Source organism: Pygocentrus nattereri, chromosome 9 (genome assembly GCF_015220715.1).
Source record: "Pygocentrus nattereri isolate fPygNat1 chromosome 9, fPygNat1.pri, whole genome shotgun sequence".
NCBI lineage: Eukaryota > Metazoa > Chordata > Actinopteri > Characiformes > Serrasalmidae > Pygocentrus > Pygocentrus nattereri.
This window is the reverse complement of record NC_051219.1, coordinates 29778017-29801580: the sequence shown is the minus strand read 5'-3', so window position 1 is coordinate 29801580 and position 23564 is coordinate 29778017. Positions and strand designations below refer to the sequence as shown.

The 23564-nt window shown below is 39.3% G+C and overlaps 2 protein-coding genes across 2 annotated transcripts; one reads left to right on the top strand and one right to left on the bottom strand.

Annotated features, from left to right (window-relative positions):
- Nucleotides 1-879: 879 nt before the first annotated feature.
- On the bottom strand, nt 880-16680 carry ankrd52a (ankyrin repeat domain 52a). Its single transcript, XM_017705989.2, has 28 exons — nt 16434-16680; nt 13216-13299; nt 12817-12895; nt 12614-12684; nt 12200-12400; nt 11961-12048; nt 10317-10459; nt 9693-9905; nt 9162-9240; nt 8958-9072; nt 8675-8757; nt 8443-8560; nt 8216-8284; nt 7587-7727; nt 7103-7153; nt 6792-6903; nt 6604-6675; nt 6252-6453; nt 5518-5605; nt 5079-5196; nt 4002-4221; nt 3666-3753; nt 3449-3535; nt 3035-3180; nt 2700-2782; nt 2106-2188; nt 1916-2007; nt 880-1737 (listed from the first exon to the last, which is right to left on the bottom strand). The coding sequence occupies exons 1-28, from the start codon at nt 16458-16460 to the stop codon at nt 1487-1489; spliced, it is 3204 nt and encodes a 1067-aa protein (XP_017561478.1). The 5' UTR covers nt 16461-16680; the 3' UTR covers nt 880-1486.
- Nucleotides 16681-18679: 1999 nt separating this feature from the next.
- Nucleotides 18680-22795, top strand: tmem18 (transmembrane protein 18). Its single transcript, XM_017706952.2, has 5 exons — nt 18680-18955; nt 19297-19414; nt 19908-19962; nt 20069-20162; nt 22317-22795. Exons 1-5 carry the CDS (start codon nt 18863-18865, stop codon nt 22413-22415), a joined length of 459 nt encoding a protein of 152 aa, XP_017562441.1. The 5' UTR covers nt 18680-18862; the 3' UTR covers nt 22416-22795.
- Nucleotides 22796-23564: the final 769 nt, after the last annotated feature.

Sequence of the window (23564 nt, the reverse complement as noted above, 5' to 3'; positions counted from 1 at the left end):
TGTGAAAGGTGTCAAATCTAACTGACTGGAGACCTCCGAAAAGAAACCCACTTAAAAAAAAAAAAAAAAAAAAAAAAAGGCACTGCGAAAGCAGCTCAATACAACATAAGACAGGTTTGATATGGGGGGGGGGGATTGAAGCTAGCAGCTTTAATCTGTTTTTCTCCTCCAAAATAAAAGTCTTTGCTTCTGAGAAAAAAGTGGTCCCAAGGAGCAAGTGCTGTACTCAGCTATTTTAATTTTATAAAGGCCTATGCCCACTCCGAAGCTTGTGCTTTCGACTCCTCCATTTATCAAAGGACTGATGGTACACTTTAGCATTATTCTTTTCTGGAATAACAAATATATTCTGTGTAAACCTCTATTGCAATGTCCCCAGCTTATTCCTTCCTCTCAAAAAAAAAAATGCCTACAGTAAACATGCACCATTTTCTGACCTTTCGAACCCAGAGGTCACTGGTCATTTGGCTTAAGGTTTTATGGTTTTTTCCCTTGTGAAAACAAAGTATGTTTTTTTGTGCTGAACTTGACTGCACCTGACATACAATGCACAAGCTTAAAAAGCAATAATCAAGTATGGGATGGAAATCTGGTTGGACTTTAGAGAAAAAAAAACAAACAAAACAAAAAAAACCTCTACATCTCTATCTATACACACACATACACACACACACACACACACACACACACACACACACACGACCATCTGAAGGCCATTACACACCGAACAATAATTAACTGGTTCAAAAAAAAAAAAAAAAAAAAAAAAGAAAAAAAAAAAAAAGAAAAGAAAAAAAAAAGGTTATGACATTTTTTTTTTTTTTTTACACCAAAACTGTGTGACAATTCTTTTTGGAATTTGTTGTATTTTTGCTGTCCACAGGTCACACTTGGTGTGCAAGTATCTTACACACATGCTCAAATTTATTAATCATTCAAAACCCAAATCACGTTTGGTGTGCAAAGGCCCCAACACATGGCCCATACCTTCATGCTAGTTTAGAGTAACCCGTTTAACTCTTCCTCAGGGCAGGCTGTAAATTCCTATGCAAGGCCACAGCTTCTCAAGACATGGGAAGCATGATATGAAAACCGCACGCCTGTCACCGTGACCAAGAAGATGCACAGCTGCATAATACTAACCTTAGCCAAGTAAACTAGGCTTAAATCATCAATATTTTAAAAATGACTAGCTAGCACTCTTGGAGAAACTCTACAACAGATGGCTTGGAATTTCAGATTCTTGAGAATCAAGAATTAACAAGTAACTAAACAAAATAAATTAAACAAATGGTTTCTTTCCTGGTCATCCACTACTAAATAGTAAAGAAAAGCTGTGATAAATGGGGGCAGGAGGGTTATGTGGCTGTAATTGCATATCATTTTGACTAGGTGTCTAAGGACAGAAGACCAAACCGAGCATCCACACACACACAAAGAACTATTATTCTGTGTGTTGTACACTGTAAGCGAGAATTAGAGCGCCTCACTCAGTCAGGCAGCCGTCCAAGCCGATGGTGGCGCCGTGCCGATCCTTGCCGTAAGTGTGGCGAAGGCTTCCGTTGGGCAAAGGGGGGCACGCGGCCGTGATGCCACAATGTTTGAGCAGGTTCAGGCTGGGAGAGGAGGGAGAAGAGGAAGAAGAGGTGGAGGAAGAAGGCTTCATGGTTGAGAGGATAAGAGCGAGGCAGTCGGCCACAGCTTTGTTGGGGGCGCATGCCAGGGCAGGGGTATGACCTGAAATACACATGCAGAGAGAAAACGCATGGTGTTTACACAAGAATTAGTTGCAACCACACAATCCGACTGGCAGTTCTCTCACCATACCATGATCATTCCACATTTCACTAAGGGCTACCCTTATTTTGTTTAGCATGTAGTCAAGCAATAGTTGAGAGAGACCATTTGTCCTCACCCTCTTCATCCACTGCCAGCACTGTGGCTCCACGGCTCAGCAAAGCCTGAACTACTGTGGCCAGGCCATTTCTGGCTGCTATATGAAGAGGCCTGGAGGATAGAATCACAGAGCAAAAATGTCTCCACCCTTTAAAACAGATCTCAGCAGTGAGTGAAATTAAATACATGAAAAGGTAGGAAGCCCTTACATTTGAAGCATACTGTTGGTTGCATTGATGAGAATAGGGTTGTGGATCTCTTTCAAAATCAGCATGGCACACATCTCATGAGCCTATAAGCAGATGCACACAAACATATGCTAGTCATTAGGTGGCAATTAGCTTTAAAAAAAACCCAAATAAAATAAATAAATAAAAATTTGTCAAATCTAGTGTGCCCCCCCTTGTTAATTAACATTAGGGCTGAGCAATCTAAAAATATTCATTGTTAAATGATAAAATGTCACAGTACAATATGCTTTTCTTAATATAATGTGGATATGATCAGCACCTGCAAAACATTGACCGACAGAGTATATAAGCACAGCCCAGTATGTGGTATTGAAAGTATTGCACAAGTCATTATGTTTATAGTTTATAGCATTACAGTTCACAGTATTTTTATGCATCACCTTTTTTTCCTTTGTACCAACTAATCAAATGATTGATGATAAATAAATACATAACATACATAAAATGACATCAAAGTTTCTTCATGTATCACAAATTATTTTGGCCCATCACCCAGGTCTACTTAACACCACCAAAAGAGACTCAGCAGGAAAGGTTAAGGGATGTTAATACCTTGCTGCAGGCCAGATGCAGGGCAGTGTTTCTATTTTCATCCAGTAGAGACAGATCCGCTTTGGCTCTGTGCAGCAGCAGGGCTGCGTACAACAGTACAAGCAGAAACACAATGAACGCTTACATAACAAGGACACAATGACGGTCATCTTAATCCCTTACACCCCTTATTATACAGGTATTACACCTTCACATATTCAGTAGATCCTATGGGTTATTCAATAACTACTATGATACTAATATGCACACAATGGAGCCATGAGAAAGACGTAACTGAAGTGTGGGTTTAAGGCGATAAAGAAAAAAAAGGCCATTTACTGGCCAATCCTTCTTACCCACAGCGCCACTCCGGCCCTTGTCGGCGGCAACCATAAGTGCAGAACGGCCCGAGAGGTCTACAGCGTTGATGTCAGCCCCCATCCTTAGGACAAGCTGCAACCCAGCAACGTCCTCTGCTACAGAGGCTGCATGGAGAGGGGTCCTGCAGCAGTACAAAGGACAGCAATTTGAGTTTGGTACAGTAGAACCCAAATAGACATTTCTAGACAGCATTTTTACGGTTTACGTGAAGGTACAAAGGAGGGTTTGGTATTTATTCAGGCATTTCACTTAGGTCAGGACAGAGCAAACCAAACCAAACCAAACCAAACCAAAGGAAATCATTATGATAATCTTCTGTATTGGAAGGTTTGCTTTAGTAGTTACATGTTTAAACTACTATTCAATACTGCTAATGTGCTTACACATACCTTTCTTTGGCATCCCTGGCATTTACCAGTGATGCGCCAAAACTTGAGTTCAAGAGCATCTCTGCAGAACCACTATGGCCATTAATTCTGTCAAGGGAAAACAGAAATAAACCATAAAACTTATGATTGTTGCCTCTCATCCTTCTCAACACACACACATAGTTAAAAACTGCTTTAAATGAATGTTCATACATTCATACATGAGAAGTAGACTTACAGAGCACAGTGCAGTGGGGTGAAGGGATTTCCCTCCTGGATACTACATGGTTTAAGTTCAAGTACAACTTCCAAACAGTCTTCGTGACCTGCCAACACACAAGAAATGGATTTCAAAGACCCATTTCATATTATGATTAGTGAGTGAATCTTGTTTAACAGAGCATGTTATTGTTTTTTAATGGAAATTTGTGCTTTCTATCAAAATTAATCATAACAAAATACCTCATTCTAGCATGAGTCAGAGATACTGATCAGAAAATATTTTGTGTAAAAGGCACTACATAAAAGCTTGTTTGTAACTGCTCAGTCTACAGCCTTAACACAATATACTTACCATGATAGGCTGCCCAGTGTGCGGGTGTGAAGCCGTGGCGGTCAGTGATTTGATCATGTGGGTTGGTGTGGTCAGCACCAGACAGCAGGCTGGACAAAATCTCAGCGTGGCCACAGGAAGCAGCCAGGTGGACTGGAGTGCGTCCCTGAGCGTCTCTACTCAGGATTGAGGCATTGTGGGACAGCAGAGCAGTCACACAGTCCTCCCAGCCCAGCAGTGCCTACAGAGAGATGATACGGAGGTTAGGAATGTTCCACTTACACAAGTTAATTTTGTTTCACATAAACATCATAAGTTTTATTTTATTAGTTTTTTTTTTTTACATATTAATTCACCAATAATCCATGGAAAAAGAGATACATTGCAAATAAAGTGAAACAACAGGAACTCTTGAAGTCTTAATAGGGACAAGCCAATAAGGAAATTAGGGGCCCATGCAGAAGTATTTTTCATTCACACATCTGTCAGTGTTGGTACTTTTGTGGACAAACACTGACAAAATTTGGAAACTGTGTCTACGTCTACTAGGATTACAATTACAGAGAAATTTATTTCAACAACTACGAATGAACAAAATAAGACATTTAGCACCCACACTGCATAAACATTCTGCTCTTCTTGAGTAGAATAATCAAATATCTGTTTCAAAGATCACTCAAATCTAAACATTCATCCAATGCAATCTTTTTAAAAATATCTTCAGATACAATTCCAATATCACTGTGTATACATCTTATTCTATTAAAAGTAGAAATATTGAGTATATACACTCAAATGTTTTCAAATTATTTTTTCTTTATTTTTGTGGGCTGTGATGCAGTTGATTAACTGGTAGCATAAAACCTTGCACAAAGACCAGTTAGAATAGTTTTTTAATTTTATGCTGAATTGGAATAAAACAGACATTTGGGAATTTTTCAATAATGCCCGAATAAAATACTAACCCCAGTTAACTGCATCACACAGATGTTTAGAAACACCAGTATTTTAAACTGAGACTCGACTATCTATAAAACACAAAGTTTGAGAGACAATGTGTACAACGTTAAAAACATAGTCTGTGGTTATAAGACTGACCGCTCTTTGCAGGGCCGTCCTTCCTCTCCTGTCTCTTTTATTAGGACAGGCCCCTTGGTCCAAAAGCAAATGCACACAGTCAATGTGACCACCCAGTACAGCCAGCATTAAAGGAGTTCTGCAGAGAAATGAAGAGACCAGACAGAATGACCGCTTTTACAGCTTGAACTGAAAGGCATTTACATGTATGTAAGGTTAACCATACTGAAATTCCATACTACTACAGCATGGACAAATTAACACAATCAAAATTGTCACTGTGGTTCAAATTCTTTACAAATCTATCAATTTAATTAAGACTGTACTGTACACTAGGTTACAAACACCATGTTGAAATTGACATACTGCTTAGCATATAGAGAATATAGTGTAGCTATATGCCACAACGAATATACCAATAAAGTAAATGTCAAATAAGTATGATCCAAACTTCACTCACTGTCCTTCAGTGTCCGAGATATTAGGAAGTTCAGGGTCTTCCTTGCTGGACAAGAGCATCTGCAGACAGTCTGTGTGGCCATTGGCAGCTGTGAAACAGAAGGAAAAAAATAAATAAATGATGTTAGCACTTCAAAAGCATAGTGAAATCATAGTCAAAAAGTTTCACTACTAACCATTTAAGGTGCCAGAAATCAAACAGTGAAATCACTCAACAGTTGATTCCACAGCAGAAATAATTTTTTTTAAAACTCACAGAAAGAAAAATATACTACATATAGTAAACAATATTTTTGCTTGAACCTGCTAGTACATTATACTTTGCTACTCCGAAACACACATGCCTGAACATGAGTACGTTGTAAAGGACAGAAGGCAGTTATTCACATTTTACAGCATTTGGCACAGTCGTCTTATTCAGAAGAACTTACAAAAGTGCTATCTACTCAGAAAATATATCCTAGCTAGTACAAACAGGTTAGAGCCCAAATTACCCATGAGCTCAGACACTACCAGAAACAAAGGCCAGTGCCGTTAAGTCTATATAGCCCTAAATTGTTTTCCACTAAAGTCTGTTTTTCATACTCGTTTTTCCATTCCCTGTGGTAAACCAGATTTCTGTTGGCCAACTTATGCATGCTTCAATATTAAAATGACTCAGAATGCACATCTCTATAAACAAACTACTAGAAAACGCCACAAGCAAAAACCAACCCCCATTCAGCTCCTCTTTACCTGCAACGTGGAGCGGATTCCAATTACTGCAGTGTTCAGTTAACAGGCAGGATGCCGAATGGCTGAGAAGGAGCTCTACACAACGGGAATGGCCTTTCTGAGCGGCCACATAGAGCACAGAGCGGCCCACAGTGTCACAGACATCAACACACACCCCCGATTCAACCAGCACATTCACACATTCCCAGTGCCCAGCCTCCGCCTGTGAACGAAAATCATAGGTCAGAGAAGAAAGGAAAAAGAGAAAGAACCACAAATTTGACAAGAAACTCTGAACTGGCAATACATGGCAATGAATATTAATATGCACACAGTTTTACAGGCCATTTTATTAAGTCTACCCAACACTTACTACTAGATGTAAAGGACTGACAGGTCCACAGCTCTCTGCATCTCCTGATGTATTGAAGGACATCACCAACAGCTACCAATTAAAAGCAAGAAAGTAGCATCACTGAATGTTACTTTTCCACATACATCACAAACTCTACAGCATGTACACAAAACATTTAGAATTCAATCAAGTGCAAAGTCCCTCACCAGCTCCAAGCTCTGCTTGTTGCCATGGGCAGCTGCGTAGTGGACAGGGCTGTATCCTTTAGAGCTGTGCAGGCACGGGTCTGCTCCGTTATCCAGCAAATACTCCACACACCTAACCACACAAAAAGACCTGGGTCAAAAGACCAGAGATACTGCAGAGGCAGATCATAGAATTCAATATAACCTAGGTTTTGTTTACTTACTAGTACAAGTGATTGACCTGTTATGCTAGCCAACAAAGTTCTTACAACTTAGCAAAGTGGGCATGAGATGATTCAATGAGAAAAATCAGGAGTATGAGGAGGACATACATGAAAGATTCCTTCTCTCCATCCTCGGGGCTCTGCTGGGCTCTATCCAACCTAAAAAACAAGACAGCACTGATGGTGATTTTACATATTAGTACTTCAGAATGCACTTGTAAAAGTGTCTTGGATTACTGCTGATACTATATAACTATGTAAGCATAGCATACAAAAGTGCTTTGGATGTGGAAGCATCACAAAACAACTCAAAGAACTCTGCTTCATTTCCATATATGAACTGGGTACAATTTAAAACTTTAAAAATGCTTGCTATTTCAAATAGATGAAAATAGGGTCTTCAAATATATAAGACCATTAATATCTACAAAGTGTATCACAACTTATATATTATATAATAATGCCATTTTTAATACCAGTATTTCATGTAGTGCTTTGAGTGCTCTATAAATATGAATATGACCATTATCTGGCAAAGATTAATATGTGCATTAGCCATTATAATGCTCCATGATCTGTAAGTGCATTTTACCTGCAGAAAGCTGTGGAAGCAGCTGAGTAGTGTAAAGGTGTGCAGCCTGATCGGTCAGGTTCATTGACTTCTGCTCCTGCTCCCACCAGAATCACCACACACTGATACCTCCTATTGGCAGCCGCATAGTGCAAAGGGGTCCTGCACAGAGAACATGAACATCAAAAAACTTTGAATCTGGGACACCGGTACAGATGATAATATAAAACATAACTGGTACACTTTGTCAAGTCTGAAAAAACTGCAGTATAATTAAAATCAAAAAGGTAAACATGGCCTGCAGTGTTGAAACACTAACATAATGGTAGCATGTTAACACACAAATAAAATTCAGATCACTGGAGTTAGTTAAAGAGAAAACAGCTGTGTAACTACTGTGGGAGTGTGGGACTATTTCAAACCTTCGAGCAAAGATACCGTTTAACAATAGGCCTAAAACCACATGAAACTAAACAGAGAACACGATGCTGTAAACATGTGAAAAAGAGGGAGGAAAAACAACTTTTCACAATAACTACTGCCATCTGGATACAATATGTTTCAAGTGTGCTGTTAACTACACGCTGCATTTCTGAAGTATTACATATTTCAAAAAAGTTAAACTACATTAAGAGACAAATGTTATTTACCTTCCAAACTTGTCTTTCTTGTTCATGTCAGCACCACTGCTCAAGAGCAGGTTGAGACATTCAGTGTTTCTATATTATTTAAAAAAAAAAAAAAAAAAAAAAAAAAATATATATATCAATAAATAGAAGAGAAAGATATAAGCAACAATGAATGCCCAAGTAGCAGAATGGATACATAAAAGTGTTTGAACTGAGAGCTGTAAGAGTGGATGAAGTTCTAGTCTGACCCTCCAGAGGCAGCAGCGTGTAAGCAGGTTCTCCCAAAGTCATCTGGAGTGTTGATGTCAAAGCCGGCTGACAGCACGTGCTCTTTGCTCATAGAAAGCACTATGCTATACAGCTGACCTATCCAGGGAAACAACAGTACTCATTAGGAAGGACAAGGCCTTATTTATTTATTTAAATCTGGTAACTGGTATAGCAGTATGTAGAAAGTGATTACGCATGTAAAACACATACCTGAGGAGAGTAGCTTGCGACAACAGTCAGAGAACCCGTAGAGCACAGCTAGGTGCAGTGGGAACATCCCATGAATCCCTTGCCTTTGCAGGATTAAAAAAATTAATAAACAAACAAATTAATTAAAAACCAGAACAATAAACTGCAAATACAAAATAAGCTGCAGATGCAAAGACACTTAAATAAATATTTATTTATTTAAATAACTTTTTTTGTATTGTTATTAACATTATTAATTTACAAAATTACAAAAATCATTGAGAACATCATATTCCACACATACCTGGCTGTGTCAGCACCATTTGTCATTAAGGTGCTGATGAGCAGCTCATGGCCATACTTAGCAGCAACATGAAGAGGAGTATTGCCATATCTGTCCACACAGTCTATCTCCCCACCTGAGTGCAAGAAAGACAGCAAGACAGAGGATCAGTGTAAATGTATGCATGAGTGAAGGGGAGTTACACAGACAGAAAGGCTACTTTACCATTTTGAATCAGAATTTGGGAGCGTGTGAAACGCCCATGGATGGCAGCCATGTGAAGGGGGCTCTTGCCTTCTTTGCTCTAAGGACAGAAAGAGGACAAAATAAAAACCAAACCATTCCAAGACTTTCAGTCACTAACCAGCACAGATATTTGTCCAGATTTGGCACTCTGGATGTTGGATGTTCTTTTCTCCAATACAGCTCAATAGTGGGTAACAGAGTCAATTGCTCTGCTCTGACGTAACAACTGCATGTGATAATTATCTGACCAGTTGAATCTGGTGTACTAAGTGTTCTTAATGAAAGAAATAATAAAATTTTTACTTTGAGAAACAAGAGAAAAAAAGAGAGAGAGAGAAAAAAAAAAGAATTTTTGAAAAAAATTGAGAAAAAATATTTTCTGTCTTTCAAAAAAGTGCTTCATATGGCCAGGAACATAAGAAGTAAAGAAAAATTAGCTTTCACAATAAGAAGATGAGACATGCCCACACAGAAGTAACAGCTACCACTCCAAGGCTGATTCGTCCTAACCTGCATGTTGACATCAGCCCCATTGTTGACCAGAAGCTCAAGACAGAGTGCGCCATTAGTGGACACAGCAGCCAGGTGTAGTGGGGTATAGCCACGATAGTTGGGTTGGTTGACGTTAGCCCCGCGATTAACCAGCTCGTTAGCTACGGCCTCCTGCCCCATGTAGCAGGCTACATGTAAAGCGGTGTTACCAAAGGCATTGGGCTCATCAATCTGAGAAAAGGGGAAGAAACACTAGTGTTTGCACACTGTCTTTAAACTGTCAAAGAACAGCTTATGCACTTCTTTTGCAGTTAAGATGCAAGAACATCACAGCCCTTTCACAAGCTCTGGAAGACAGATACAGGTAAGTAATGGACAGACACTGATAAGAGCCGTGACAGATTAAGTGACAAAAGGTAACAGATTTCACCAGGATGTTTGTTTTTGTACATCATTTTGAAATCATTTCCCCTTGTTGGCTAACGGAAATAATAATTGCACAGACAAGTTGTCCAACACTACACAATGCTGTTTGTCCAAAAGACCAAGAAAGAACATCTTACATTGTTTTCTATTAATGAACAGGAAAGGCTAGTTCACATAAAGGGTGTAAGTTAAGCCTTAAAAAATGGAGCTGCTGACCTCTGCTCCACTGCGTAACAGGTACTTGACCACATCGACGTGGCCACTGGCGGCAGCAGCATGGAGAGGAGTGTAGCCTCGCTTATCCTTGCAGCTCTTATCTGAGCCCTGAGACACCAGCAGCTTCACCACCTCCAGGTGACCTGATAAAATGTCAAAATACATCACTGGAAAATCTAAAGGAAACCTTGAAAAAAAAGTCATTAAGAATATTTACAACATTATATTTGGGGGGGGGACTTTTTAGTTTTCCAATATTTCTTTATCTCTTAAGGCCAGTCCACACCAGACACGTCGTGCTGAGTTGCACAGCAGAGCACTGCTGTGAACAGAATGCCAGATGGAAGGGCCAATTGCGCACTCCATAAAACTGAATGAAATAAAGCTTTCAGAATCACTCATCATGCATGGCATCAGTTTGCTACCTCTTCACAAACTGGCTGTGTTTGAGCTGAAAGATATGAACTGAAAAAGGCTTGGATAGTAATGATAGCTGAGGAAACAGACCACTAGCATGTGTGCTTATCTGAAGGTGTTTTCACACTTCCAGGATTGATTTTAGGTTGGTTTTGGAGAGGGGCTCCTCATCGCTGGTTTGTTTTCACTCACAAGAATGACATCCGAACCACGGATCGACAGCACAATTCCATACGTCACTTTCTGGCATGCAGTTTGCACAACGGTAGGCTCTAGCTTTATTCGTTTGCTGCTTTTTATTATCATTCTTGGACACTCAAGCAGCAAAGAATAGTGCTTTTTGTCCACAACAATCCTTTCCTCACCATCACAAATCTTGCAGGCAAGTAAAAGAGATTGGTACTCTGGACCTCTCCAGGGAAACAACGTTCACACTTGACCAAACATACTGAACTTGCAGAGCAAGCAGTTCTGGGTCTGGAAAACCCTAAAAGACTGACCGTGTTCTCAATATAGCTTTAATTTAATGCACTAATGGCAAATGATTCGAGGCACACTGAGAAACTACACAGAGAATCATGTGGCGCTAGCGTGTCATTGAAAACAACAGTCTTGAATTTCTGGACGTTGTACGACACGGCACGTACGGTGTGTATTTGCCTTCTGAATTCAAACAGACAGTTTGCTATTGTACCTTGATTGCTTTACGTAAAGTATCTTTGTTTTGATTGGCTGCCCTGTATTGACAGTCAGTGAAAAACTACTTATAACTTCATTGTGAATGGATGGAGTTAAACTGCTGTATGATTTCATAGACATATGTAAATATGCTGGTTTCAATTAACTGAAATCAGGCTAATTTGCATTTCCATTTCCATAAAGGCAGAAAAGTGGTTTGAAGTTTTGAGTTTGATCATGGGAGCCCTACCACGAACTACTGCCTCTTTTGGGTCCCTCAACAACTACAACATCAGTACAATTCAAAAATGCATAACACTAGAACAGAGGTGCTTAATCCTGGATCTACCAGCCAGTAGAATTTATCTATAGCCCAGATCTAACACCCCTGATCCAGGTATTTAAGGCCTCCAGAGATTTAAGATCTCAACATTAGAGCCAAATAGGGTGGATCTGGTCTCTCCACAGCTGAAGATCTCCAAAAGCAGGATTGGGCTCCCCTGAACTATAGCAAAAACAACTAATAAATCAAATTGATTCATGACCTACCGAGGTAGGCTGCCCAGTGGATGGGCTGCCTCTCCTTCTTATCACTGGCACTCAAACTGGCTCCTTTGCTCAGCAGCAATTTGACCATCTAAAGAAAAGCAAGTAAAACACATTAAGTCTAGAACAAGCAAGATGAACACTACGTTTCTGATTATTCGGTCAGTACAAGCATGAGGGGGATGAAAGGGCCTTGTACACAGGGCTGCAGTAATTAGCCCCAGTTAAAACAAGACTCCTACCTCTTGGCAGCCACTCTGAGCGGCATGATGGAGGGCAGCTCTACCCGTGCGGTCTGCCATGTTGAGGCTGCTGACGTGGGGCAGCAGAGTTTCTGCGCAGCGTGTGGCCCGATTGGCTGCCGCAATATGCAGTGCTGTCTGCCAGAACTTGTCCCTCGCTGTCACGTCGGCCCCTTTTCGAAGCAGCAGCCCGACGGCTCTCTGGCAGAAAAGCGCAACAGTCAAGGTTTGATCACAGTAGGGAGCAAATAACTTAATTTTATTTACAAATCACATTTAATGACACGAGATGACCAAAAAGCTTTATATAGTTAGTATGTCTAAAACACTTATGTAAAAAAGCATGTTTATAGTCTAGTACACAATCAGAGCATCATGCAAATTAAAGCATTTTTGTTTATTCAGCTGACTTACTTCATTCCTGGAGGCAGCTGCCCTGTGTAACGGTGTTAGCCAGACATGGTCCTTTGCATTGACATTCGCACCTAAAGGATAAGAATGAGTTACGGAGAGAACATTTGGGGGGAAAAAGCAGGCCAAATTAAATACTTTTAAAACATAAAAAGAAAAGAAATAACACTAATAAAACAATTAAATGCAGCAGTGCCGCATATTACCTGCAGTAATGAGGAGGTCCATTATATGGACATCCCCCAACCAAGCAGCAGCATGTAGAGGTGTGCGTCGCTCTTGGTCCTATTAAAATAATAATAATAATAATAAAAAATATATAAAAAAAAAAAAAACAAACACACACAACCCCACACATGTTGCCTTTTAGTAGGGCAGCCATCTGCAGCTGCTCTAAGCTTCCTCACTTCACTTTGAAGATTTTGCTGACTTTGACCAGCTTTAATATCTTAACCCATAGCTACAGACCCCTCAGGGTTTTTTATATAAAGAGGAACATTTTACATGCAACAAAGTCTACAGTCTAATACTGCATGAATCCTGATATGATTACTCCATTTCCAAAATAGATACATACTACTCACTCATAAAATGAGAAGACATACCAGTGCATTGACTTCATCCTTCTTGTGCAAAAATAACTGAACTTCATCCACATTCCGATTAAATATTGCCTGGACCAGAGGTGGCTGAAGAGGACAAATAAAGAAAATTGTTATAAACAGTCATCAGCTGTGACTTTATTCCTCTATAAACAATGCACTAGTTAGTAAAATGCAACAAAAGGTTCACCATGCTCTTGCATTATGTTTTTTACCATAATTATGACTTTTTGCTAAATAAGGACAATATTTGGTTGCTTGGCCAACACTGTTTACTGCTGAAGAAACAAACAAAGACAGCTTTGCATAATCTAGTACACTGCTGTGGTGCTACGGTCAAGTATACACAATGTGTCCAAAAGTTTGTAGACACCTGCTCATCCAAAAAATTTCTTTTGAAATCAAGGGTATTAACAGGGACTTTGTCCCCATTGGTTGCAATAACAGATTCCACTCTTTGGGAGGTCTTTACACTAGATGTGGGAACACTGCTGTGAAGATTTGATTGCATTCAGCTACAAGAACATGAAGTGAAGTCAGGTACTGATATTGGATGATCGGTTCTCGATTCATCCAGTGAATGCAGTTCCAGTGCTCAACAGCCCAGTGCTGGGGGGGCTTTGTATATTACTAACAATTAGAAGGGGCATCCAGTTACTTTAGGGCACAATGTATAAAAGCATGGCATAAAATACTAAAACTTTTACATGTAACATTTCAGTTCGATGTTGGACAGTATGACTTAGCCATGCATGAACTTCCATGCTCTTACTAATTGACAGATCCAGCATCTTCACGTTTATGTATTAAATCCATTAATTTTTTACTAAAATGAAGACTGATAAATGAAGCCCTCATGGTCCCAGAGAGAGCCATTTTGGGTTCTTTTACTGTAGGAACATGGGCTTGATTCCCGTTTTTGGCCACTACAGATGCGGAGACAGTAGTATTTATACCAACATGTGGGTAATGACTGATCATTTAATTGCCCACACTAAATATCTGAGCCAGTCACCATACATAAATCCTCTAGATATTATATATCTTAAAAAAAAAAAAAAATCCTGCCAGTATTAAAACAGCAAAGCTGAAGTCTTCTCCCTTTTTCACCAGATTTTTTGTAGTGCAGCACTATATTCTGCCGCCTTCAGAAAATGTAAAGAAGCTGGTGAATGTCATCATCAGAAAATGTTACCAGCATTCATAAAATAATAATTATTATGAATCATATTATTAAGTGACCTTTATTAGTCCCACAACAGGGAAATTTCACCTCCGCATTTAATCCATCCGTGAAGTGAAACATCACATACACGCTAGTGAGCACACTTGCCTGGAGCAGTGGGCAGCCCTATCCGCAGCACCCAGGGAACAGATGGGGGTTAGATCGGCACTGGGGATCGAACCGGCGACCTTCCAGTCACAGGGCCGGTTCCCTAACCTAACCCCCAGCGCATGATTTTGACAGACTAAATCATCTTATTAGGGGATAAGCAGTAACATTGAGCTGTGTCTGCTCCAAATTAACAGTCAAAACACAATATAATGTTTATTATACTAATGATATGCGCATGCTCAGCAGGATCGCTCTTTGGGTAAGACAAACTGTTAGATCAACAGTACCTTCAGGCAAACACCATACGTAGCCTACATTTAAGGTTACTGCAGTTGAGTGGTATGGACCAAGTTGTTGACAAACTTGACTGTAGATTTATTTATGAATGAGTGTGGCAATTCCAGAGAGTAAACAAACAACGGTCTTATCTTTTTTTCCATAGCTTATTACTTCTAAAACTTTTCTGGGACACTGTTAATTTCTAAATTAGGTTACCCACAAAGCTAGTTAATAAGCTATACTTATCATGCTTATCAGTTGAAAACAACTAATGTTAATGAGTAGTTAAACTGTAGAATTTAACTTATTCTGCTTAAACAAAGAAGAAGAAGGGGGGTAAAAATAGAATATTATCTGAAATATCGGAATCAGCATCGGTCTTAAATCCTATTTTGGTCTGACTGTACTAAATAATCACAATAATAACGGGGAGCTTAAAATACAAAACGCTACACAGTATTGCTGACTGACCAAAACGGAAAAAGGAAAACTCCAGCATTTTTCTCAAAATTTCTGCATAATTAATTAATGAAGCTGTTAACCAAGACATGCAAAGTGGTCTGGTGTGAAACGCTCTGTTCCAGAGAAACTGGAAGAGTCAGAAGTGTTGGCAGTGGTGGTGATAGGAACCAGTTTAATGCCTCCAAGAGCTCTCTCTCAGAAAGTTACTACATGAAATAGATAGCTACTAATTCTCAGCCTGATGACAGACAGTTTACAGTAGTTTAGGAACACAGTTTCAGCCTAAAACCACTTAATTATGCAAACATTTTTTTTTTAATCGGTGGAATTTCCCATGAGTCGCCCCTCAAAACAGTGAAATGTCGATATTTGACCCTTAGAGAGTCCTAAATATACTACAGGAAAATACCTCAACAGGTTTTGCCGAACAGTACCAACCTAAATTGTGGTGAATAGCGGCCAAACCTCTCAGAAAATCAAGTTAAGAGTTGAAACCAGCCTTAAAAATCAAGTCTATTGCAGAAAGGTAGTTTAATTAGCTGTTCTGCTAACACAGTTAAGCCGCTGTGTTATAGCTGTCTATCCAGTGTTGGACAAGGCTCCAAGTTGGCTTCTGGCTGCCTCGGGCGCCCTAATGTAACTGCTGCACCATTTAAGGTGGAACGAGAAAAAGGTGGCGAATAAGAGGAGAGCGCTGGCTTGTGTTTGTTCCTTGAGATGTTCTACAAGCTTCTGTTGAAACGAGGAAACGCACTGTTAACTAGAGACTAAGCTAGCTGAGAATCAGAAAGTGAAAGGAAAATGCGTTTTTAACCTATGTTGGGCGGGTTACCGTTGGCTAACAGGCTAATGTCGGAGTTCAACGATGATGCTCATGAGTCTTTGCGCTAAAATTGCCTCTATTGCACACGCAGACATAAGAGGTTTACAGAAATACAGCAGCACTGCCAACAAAATCCACACCAAAGCACAAACAAACGAGCCAATGAGGTTACGGTAAGCCTTAGCCAGGCTGCTAACGGAAGGCTGATGGCTGTATCCAAAGAAGGAGCATAAACAACGCAGTTGTCGTAACGTTAGCTTAGCATAGCTTAGCTTAGCTGGGCAGAGCTTGCAGACTGGGTTTATTTTTGCAGTTTCTTACCTGGTCTGAAATATTTAGTACCCCCATTCTCCCAGCAGCGTCAGTCAGGACGAAACTCCTTCATCGGGACAGACGCTAGATTCTGTGTTAATTTGTTAGAAGTGTGAAACGCGAAGCAGAGAGAGAAAGAGAGAAAGAGACGCCAGCAAGAAAAAACCCGTAATGGCCTCCAGTCCTGCCGCTGCTGCTGCTGGAGCTTTATGGCAGACTGAACAGCAGCGGTCTGTGTTACTGCCACCTACAGCGAGGAGCTCAGGAGCAGGACTGGGTAATACCACCGGTCTGACAAATCTTACATGGCGACGTTCGTAATTTCATATATATTTGATAAATGGACCTCGTGAAAAGGCCAAATAAGTCTAAATCACTCTGTCGAGCTAGTTAGTCAGGACAATACTGTCACGGCTTGTTCTGCAGAGGGATCTGGAAGCCCGTTTGTGTCACTGGAAAATAATAAGCCATTTAGTAAGGCATAATAATGAGGACGTTTTCCGTAATTATGACTTGGTATCACATAATTGTGAGTTGCTATCTCATAATAATAACTTATGTCGTAGTCATGACTTAAAGTCTCATAACGACTTAGCATCTCTCAATTATGACTTAATAATGAGATTCAGTCTCTTAAATCTTATTTTAAATCTCATACTTATGGTGGCATAATTATGACTAACCTTCTCATAATTATAATTTACTTTCTCATAATTATGAGAAAATGTTTTAATTATGATCAAATTGGAAGCAATTTTAGGAGATAATTAAGTCAAAATTATGAGAAACAATGTCTTGCAGTGTGTGACTTAGTTCAGTGTTACCAGTCCATTGCAGGCGGGAGCGGGACTAAGCAATCATTAAGAAAAATCAGGCAAATTACTGAATTGCCTGAATGAAGTAGAACGATCACTTAATCATACGTATAAACAATACAAATAACAGTAAAATAACAGTGAACCAATTTCAATGAATAAAGTCTTTCTAAAGAGTTGAGTAGCAACCAATCATATGAACAACATATAAATTCTTGTAGCTTACAGAGATGGCAGAGTTTCCCAGAAATGTTTTTGTTGCAGGAAAAGCCGAACAAATGTTTCTAATTTTCTGCAGGAGCTGGTTGAAATATTATGGGAGCGGGACTGAAAAACAGTGCTTCACAGACCTCTAGTTGGCACTACGCATTTGGACAGGTAGCATTCTGATCACTGCAGAGCACGCATTTCCACTGCTCCAGATTCCAGGGCTTTATACCACTCCAGTCGATGCTTGACATTGCTTATGTTGATCTTAAGCTTGTATGTGGCTGATCGGCTATGAAAACCCCATAAAGCTCCCAACGAACAAGTCTAATGGTGTTTTCCAGTGTTTTCTAAATGTGCTTTTTACCATGTAGTTTATCACTATATGTTTTAAATGTGGCCTGCATCTAAATTTTGCCATTTTCAAGTTTATTTGTCATTTGCACAACCTATCAGGACATTCATGCACTGAAATGCTTGTGGTAAAGGCTCAGGTAATCTCTCTACAGAAAGTGAACAAGTAAAAATAAAAATACACGAAAAACAAACTGAAATATATTAAATATACACAAAATATGTTTAAAGTACAAGTATATAATATGCTTCCAGCTTTTTATCCATTAGGTAATTGGCCTACTGCTACAGTATTAAAATGTCGAGGGTCCTTATGTTCCACTAGGCTGAGACAAATACCCCCTTTGACTAATCTGATCACTTACTTTCGTTCCCTAGATTGTAATTCACTACGCAGGGAACGAGGGACTGATATGAGACACACGCACTACAAATAACCTTGGCACAGTCCAGCTGTATCGTTTTTTCTCTGTAGAGGTGATTGCTCTGATGGTGATTTTGTTTTAAACCGACTCCTTGTTGTTTTTTCAGCGCTCTGCATATTATTATTATTACTGTTAACAGTAGCAGCGACTGCCTTGCAAATTTCAAAATAAAAGATCAACAAATCTCAACAATTGAAACTCTCTAGTTTTTAAAAACCCCTAGATTACAATTATAATAATAATATACGTTTTCAAGTGATTCTATTTTCCCAATTATTACGTTTGATTTGGGAGGAGCAATTGTACTGTAAAAAGGACACGGAAGCGCGGCACAACCTTATTTTGATAGCCAACCTACCTGTTTCCTCATTAGGTTTTAAAATGGACTTCATCTTGTAATTTAACTCTGTGTAAAATGCTTTGTGTGGTAGAATCTGCACTAAAAATCCAAAACAAGGGAATCTTATAGACAGTTGTTTGTTGCCTGATGTTTGCGCACGTTTCTGCGATTTTGTCTCACGCACTCTTATTTTGAAGTCTCACTTTTCCTCGTAGGAGACGTGACGAATACGGACAATTGTTGATAATATGGTTTACCGTCAGCTTTGCTAACTCAAACGTGTCGGTATTCCGCAAAATGAGCGCACAAAAAGCAAAGAACATCAGCGCCGTTCCCATAGATGGCTTCAGCAATATACGGATTACATCTACGTGGACTTTCCTACAGTCTGTAAGGACACAGCCGAGTAGTTCAGAGGAAGTCAGGTCCTTATTCGGCAGCTTCTTGTTCCAAATTTCCCGTTCCACCTTAAATGGCGCGGCAGTTGCATTCAGGCGACTGACGCCACAATGTAACTGCTGTATCATTTAAGGTGGAACGGGAAAATTTGAACTACAAGCTGCCTTCAGCTTCCTGTGGTTTAGTGGCGCTTGAAGTTAGTTAACGTAATGTACTAGCTGACAATACACTTCATTTATTTAAGCTGTAAATATGATATATATAAGTTATATTATGTTGTCTAACGTTACACCACAAAAAGAACATACAGGTGTTCTCTTCTTGCTATCCAGGTTGATTGGTCAGAACCATGGCTCATTGGCCTGCTGGTGTTTCACTTCTTATGTTTTGCCTTTACTATTTTCACCTGCAAGTACTACAGACTACAGATCTTCCATTTTCTCTTAATGGGTTAGTATGTATTGATTATGCAATGTTTATTTCTTTTACACTCTTTCAAAAGATGATTCTTCAGGAGTTCATGATTCTTTTGAGAACCATGAATTCTACATAGAACAGTTTCATAGTTAAGTGGTGCGTCAGATTGATGGAGAATGTGTTGTATATGGTTCTATGTAGAACGTTTGGGAAAATAATTCTATATAGCAGTATATCAGCCTGCTGTTGTTACAATATCAAGCTTGTAACAATTCAATAATATGTGGTGTTTTGTAGAACCAAAAAGTTCTCTGTAGAACCATATAATACACATTTGCCAGTTTCAATATGCAAAAAAAAAAACACTATGAAATGGTTCTGTATAGAACTCATGGCTCCAGATAACTAATACCATTATTTTTACTAAAAAAAAACGAAGAACTATCCTTTGTTAAGCATGTTTGCTGTATCACTGATTCAAAACTAGTCAAAATAATGCTTGGGTTGATCTAATTGCCTCCCTCAGTAACCATGGTGTATAGTGCAGAGTATCTGAATGAAGTGGCAGCCATGAACTGGAGGTAAACTTTTTTTTTTTTTGCCTCTCACGACCTTCCCATTTACTAATTTAAAGCTTTATGTTGTGTACATGTTGACAGATTATTAGCAATGTATTTTCAATTTCAGGTCATTTTCAAAGTTCCAGTACTTTGACTCCAAGGGAATGTTCATATCGTTGGTGTATTCAGTGCCATTGTTGCTCAACACTGTCATCATAGTGGTAAGTTATTATTAATGCTTCTTCAGGTCTTTTAAAAAAATGCAAGGCTCCAAACTGGTACATTTTCAGGAGAGCATAAAAACATTTGCAGCTTTGAACATACGTAAGAAGGTTTTATTCCATCATTAAATGGTCACACAATGTAAAGAGATACATGGTGTTGATGGGACAGTGATGATGTGCAAAAGGTCCTCCAATAGACATCAAGAAACTGATGTTACTAAAGCTGATCCTGTTAAAAATGTAACAGAGTGCATTATCTGAAGATGTGTATTAATATACAAAATGATGAAAGTGGTTATGCGTAGTTGCCTGACGAAAACTTTTATTTCCCTCAGATGGAAGTTTCTGTGGATGAAAGGGGAAACATTCTCTACTTTAATATACACTTATTGGACACTTTATTAGGAATGTGTACACCTGCTTAGTCATGCAGTTACCCAATCAGCCAATCATGTGGCAGCACTGCAAAGCAAACAGATATGAGTTAAGGTATAGGAAAGGAAAGGAAATATGTGTATCTAAGTGACACTGACCATTGCATAGTTGTTTGTGTCAGATGGGATGGTCTGAGCATTTCAGAACCTCTGATCTTCTGGGATTTTTGCCCACAGCAGTCTCTAGAGTTTACAAGAATGGTGCAAAAAGCCAAATAATAATGGTAATGATATCAGCTTGTTAGAGTGATATCATTACCAGTGGCAGCTCAAAATGCTGTCAAGTATTTCTTAAAAGTGTCTAACTTCTAATTACGAATAAACTAACGTCTAATTACGAATAAACTGTCTAATAAAAGGTGGAATGGAGGTCTGCAGTTATGGAAGGTATTTGCAGAAGGCCGGTATCTCCAGACATAAGATTGCATGTTAGAGCAAACAGACATACATTATGTGTGGTACTGAGGTGCTAGGTCAATTATAGCCTTAAAACACCCAGATTGCGGCCGTGTGGGGGAAATGCCTTGCTTATGAGAGAGGTCACAGAGAATGGCCATATATTGTTGAGTTGACAGGAAAGCTACGGTATTCAAATGACCACTATTCACAACAGTATCTCTGAACACACGTCACGCCAAACCTTGAGGAGTATGTGTTACAACAGCACATTGGGTTCCACTCATGTCAGCCAAGAACAGGAATCTGAGGCTGAACCATATGTATCCAAGGACTCAACCTGCTTTGTGGCTACAGCTTGAAGGTGCCGTGTGTAAGGTTTAGGGGAATCTATTAGCAGAAATGTGATATACAAAACCATGTTTTCATTAGTGTATAATCACCTGTAACTATGAATCATTGTGTTTTCACAAGCTAAGAATTGGCCCTTAATATTTTTATAGGGAGAGGTTCCTCTTTCAACTTGTTGTGGTGCCATGTTTCTACAGTAGGCCAGAAGGATAAATTTTTACTTTGAAGTGGCAGCTTGAATTTGGTGGCACTACAGCACTGTTTGGAAATGGTTGCTGCTAGTTTTGTGTTGTGAGAAGTTTGAGAAGCCACATTTTGACAAATGGAGGATTTTATTTATTATTAGCCCGAAAAAAGTAAGTGAGGGTAAATCTTCAACGTAACAGAAGCAAAAAACACGAAGAAGCAAAACTAAACTGGGAAAGTCGATGGCAGCAAGCCTGATGGGCATCGTAGGTTGTACTCTGTGCTTGGAAATGGAGGAATAAAGGAGAGGTCTTCAGTTGGTTGCAATCTGCAACCCCTCCACTAGATGCCACTAAATCTTAACACACTGCACCATTAAACTGGCGGTGGTGTAATAATGCAGGGGAGTGTTTTTTTTTTTCTTGGAACAAATTGTGCCTCCTATTGAGCATCATTTGAATGCCACAGCCTATGTGAGTGTTGTTGCTGATTGTGTGCACCTCTTTTATGGCCACAATTTACCCAACTTCCAGCATGGTTGTACACCCTCAAAGCACAAGTCCCCTCAAATTGGTTCCATGAACATGACCACAAGGTCAGCGTACTATTGTGACCTTGCCGGATCTAAATCCAGTACAGTGCCTTTGGGATGTGGTAGATTTGCAAGCGTGAATGGTCAGCTGACACATCTGCATCTATGAGCAGTGTTTCAGAGTTTAAAATGAATGCCCAGTTGCATTTTTTCATTTAAATGAAGTGACTGTGTTTGATGGGTGTGTTTCAGGCTGTGTGGGTGAAGAGGACATTCTCAACAATGACGGAGCTGAAGACGCTACAGTTGAAGAGAAAAGCAGCCAGAGAAAACTCAAAGAAAACCCAGTAAAGGGAGAGTTGGGTGGTAATACTATAGACTGTACCAGAAAAGGGACCATGCTTTTCTTGACCCAGGATGGTGCAGGGGACCAGTAATACTCTTCATTTTAAGAATAAGTAAAGAACCTCAGCACACTTCAGTAGACAATGATGACATGATGGCAAGTGGTTGCAGAAGAAAGTCATAAGAACCATCAACAGGGGCAAAGTAGATAAAACTACTATATAGGTTTTATGAAAAAGGATAGCTCATATTGTATCAACAACCATAATTATCTGTTTTTTGTTCTGTTTCTGCTTCTGACACCGTTCTGTTGGTCTGTGTGCATGGAAAATGTAAATTGTATGTTTCTGTTAATAAATGCATTGTGGTGTTTTATGAAAAAGCCATCAGTGTTTGGTTTTGGATGGATGAACCACAATTGATCAGATGAACCTGAACACTTGGTTAAAAAGTGATCAATTATAAAATACATCCTGAGTGAATTTGCAATGATTATTGGGCAGTTTGTGTAATAACAATGAATAATATTTTAATACTGGTTTCTGCATTTAGTATTTTGGAAGTTTCTTACAAGGCTATTTTATGTTTTTCACGTGAAATATTTTGCAATCTTCGGAAGCCTCTGTGGCGTTTCTTACTGTTTGTCAATTTTTTGTTTGGACTTCACTAAATACTTGAGTCCTATAGTCAAAAGAGTGTTTCATGTTTCCTTCCAGAAGAGGGAGCTAGCGGATCAATATTTGGCTACGTCTGCTTAGTGTAGTGGCCGCTGTGAGATTGTGGACTCCACACTGTAGTTTTACCTGCATCAAGCATACACACTGCATGGATATTCCAAGTTACTTTAGGAGAAGCTATAAACGATTTTACAGTGTTGAAAGGAAGACCTGGCTTTTGCAATGACTGCATGTTCTTACTGGCTCAAATACTTTTTTTTTTTTTTTTTTGTGGGGGATAATAGGGTAAGGAAACAAAACTGGGTTTAATCTGGATAGTCCTCCAGATCTATCCTGATACATTTGTAAATTGTGCATTAGTTTACTTCCCAGATGTATGCCTTTGTTTACTGTTCAATTTAATTGAATTTGTTTCTCTTTTTCTTAATCCTTATTTATTATAATTCTGCTGGGGGGGGGGGGGGTTGGTGTTTCTTTT

Coding starts and splice junctions, on each gene's coding strand:
- ankrd52a (XM_017705989.2), bottom strand. CDS start 16,460: ATGGGGGTACTAAATATTTCAGACCAG. Junction 12,896..13,215: donor AGGATGAAGTCAATGCACTG/GTATGTCTTCTC, acceptor TTATTTTAATAG/GACCAAGAGCGACGCACACC. Junction 7,728..8,215: donor AAGAAAGACAAGTTTGGAAG/GTAAATAACATT, acceptor TTCTCTGTGCAG/GACCCCTTTGCACTATGCGG.
- tmem18 (XM_017706952.2), top strand. CDS start 18,863: ATGAGCGCACAAAAAGCAAAGAACATCAGCGCCGTTCCCATAGATGGC. Junction 18,956..19,296: donor CGTGGACTTTCCTACAGTCT/GTAAGGACACAG, acceptor CTTGCTATCCAG/GTTGATTGGTCAGAACCATG. Junction 20,163..22,316: donor TCAACACTGTCATCATAGTG/GTAAGTTATTAT, acceptor GGTGTGTTTCAG/GCTGTGTGGGTGAAGAGGAC.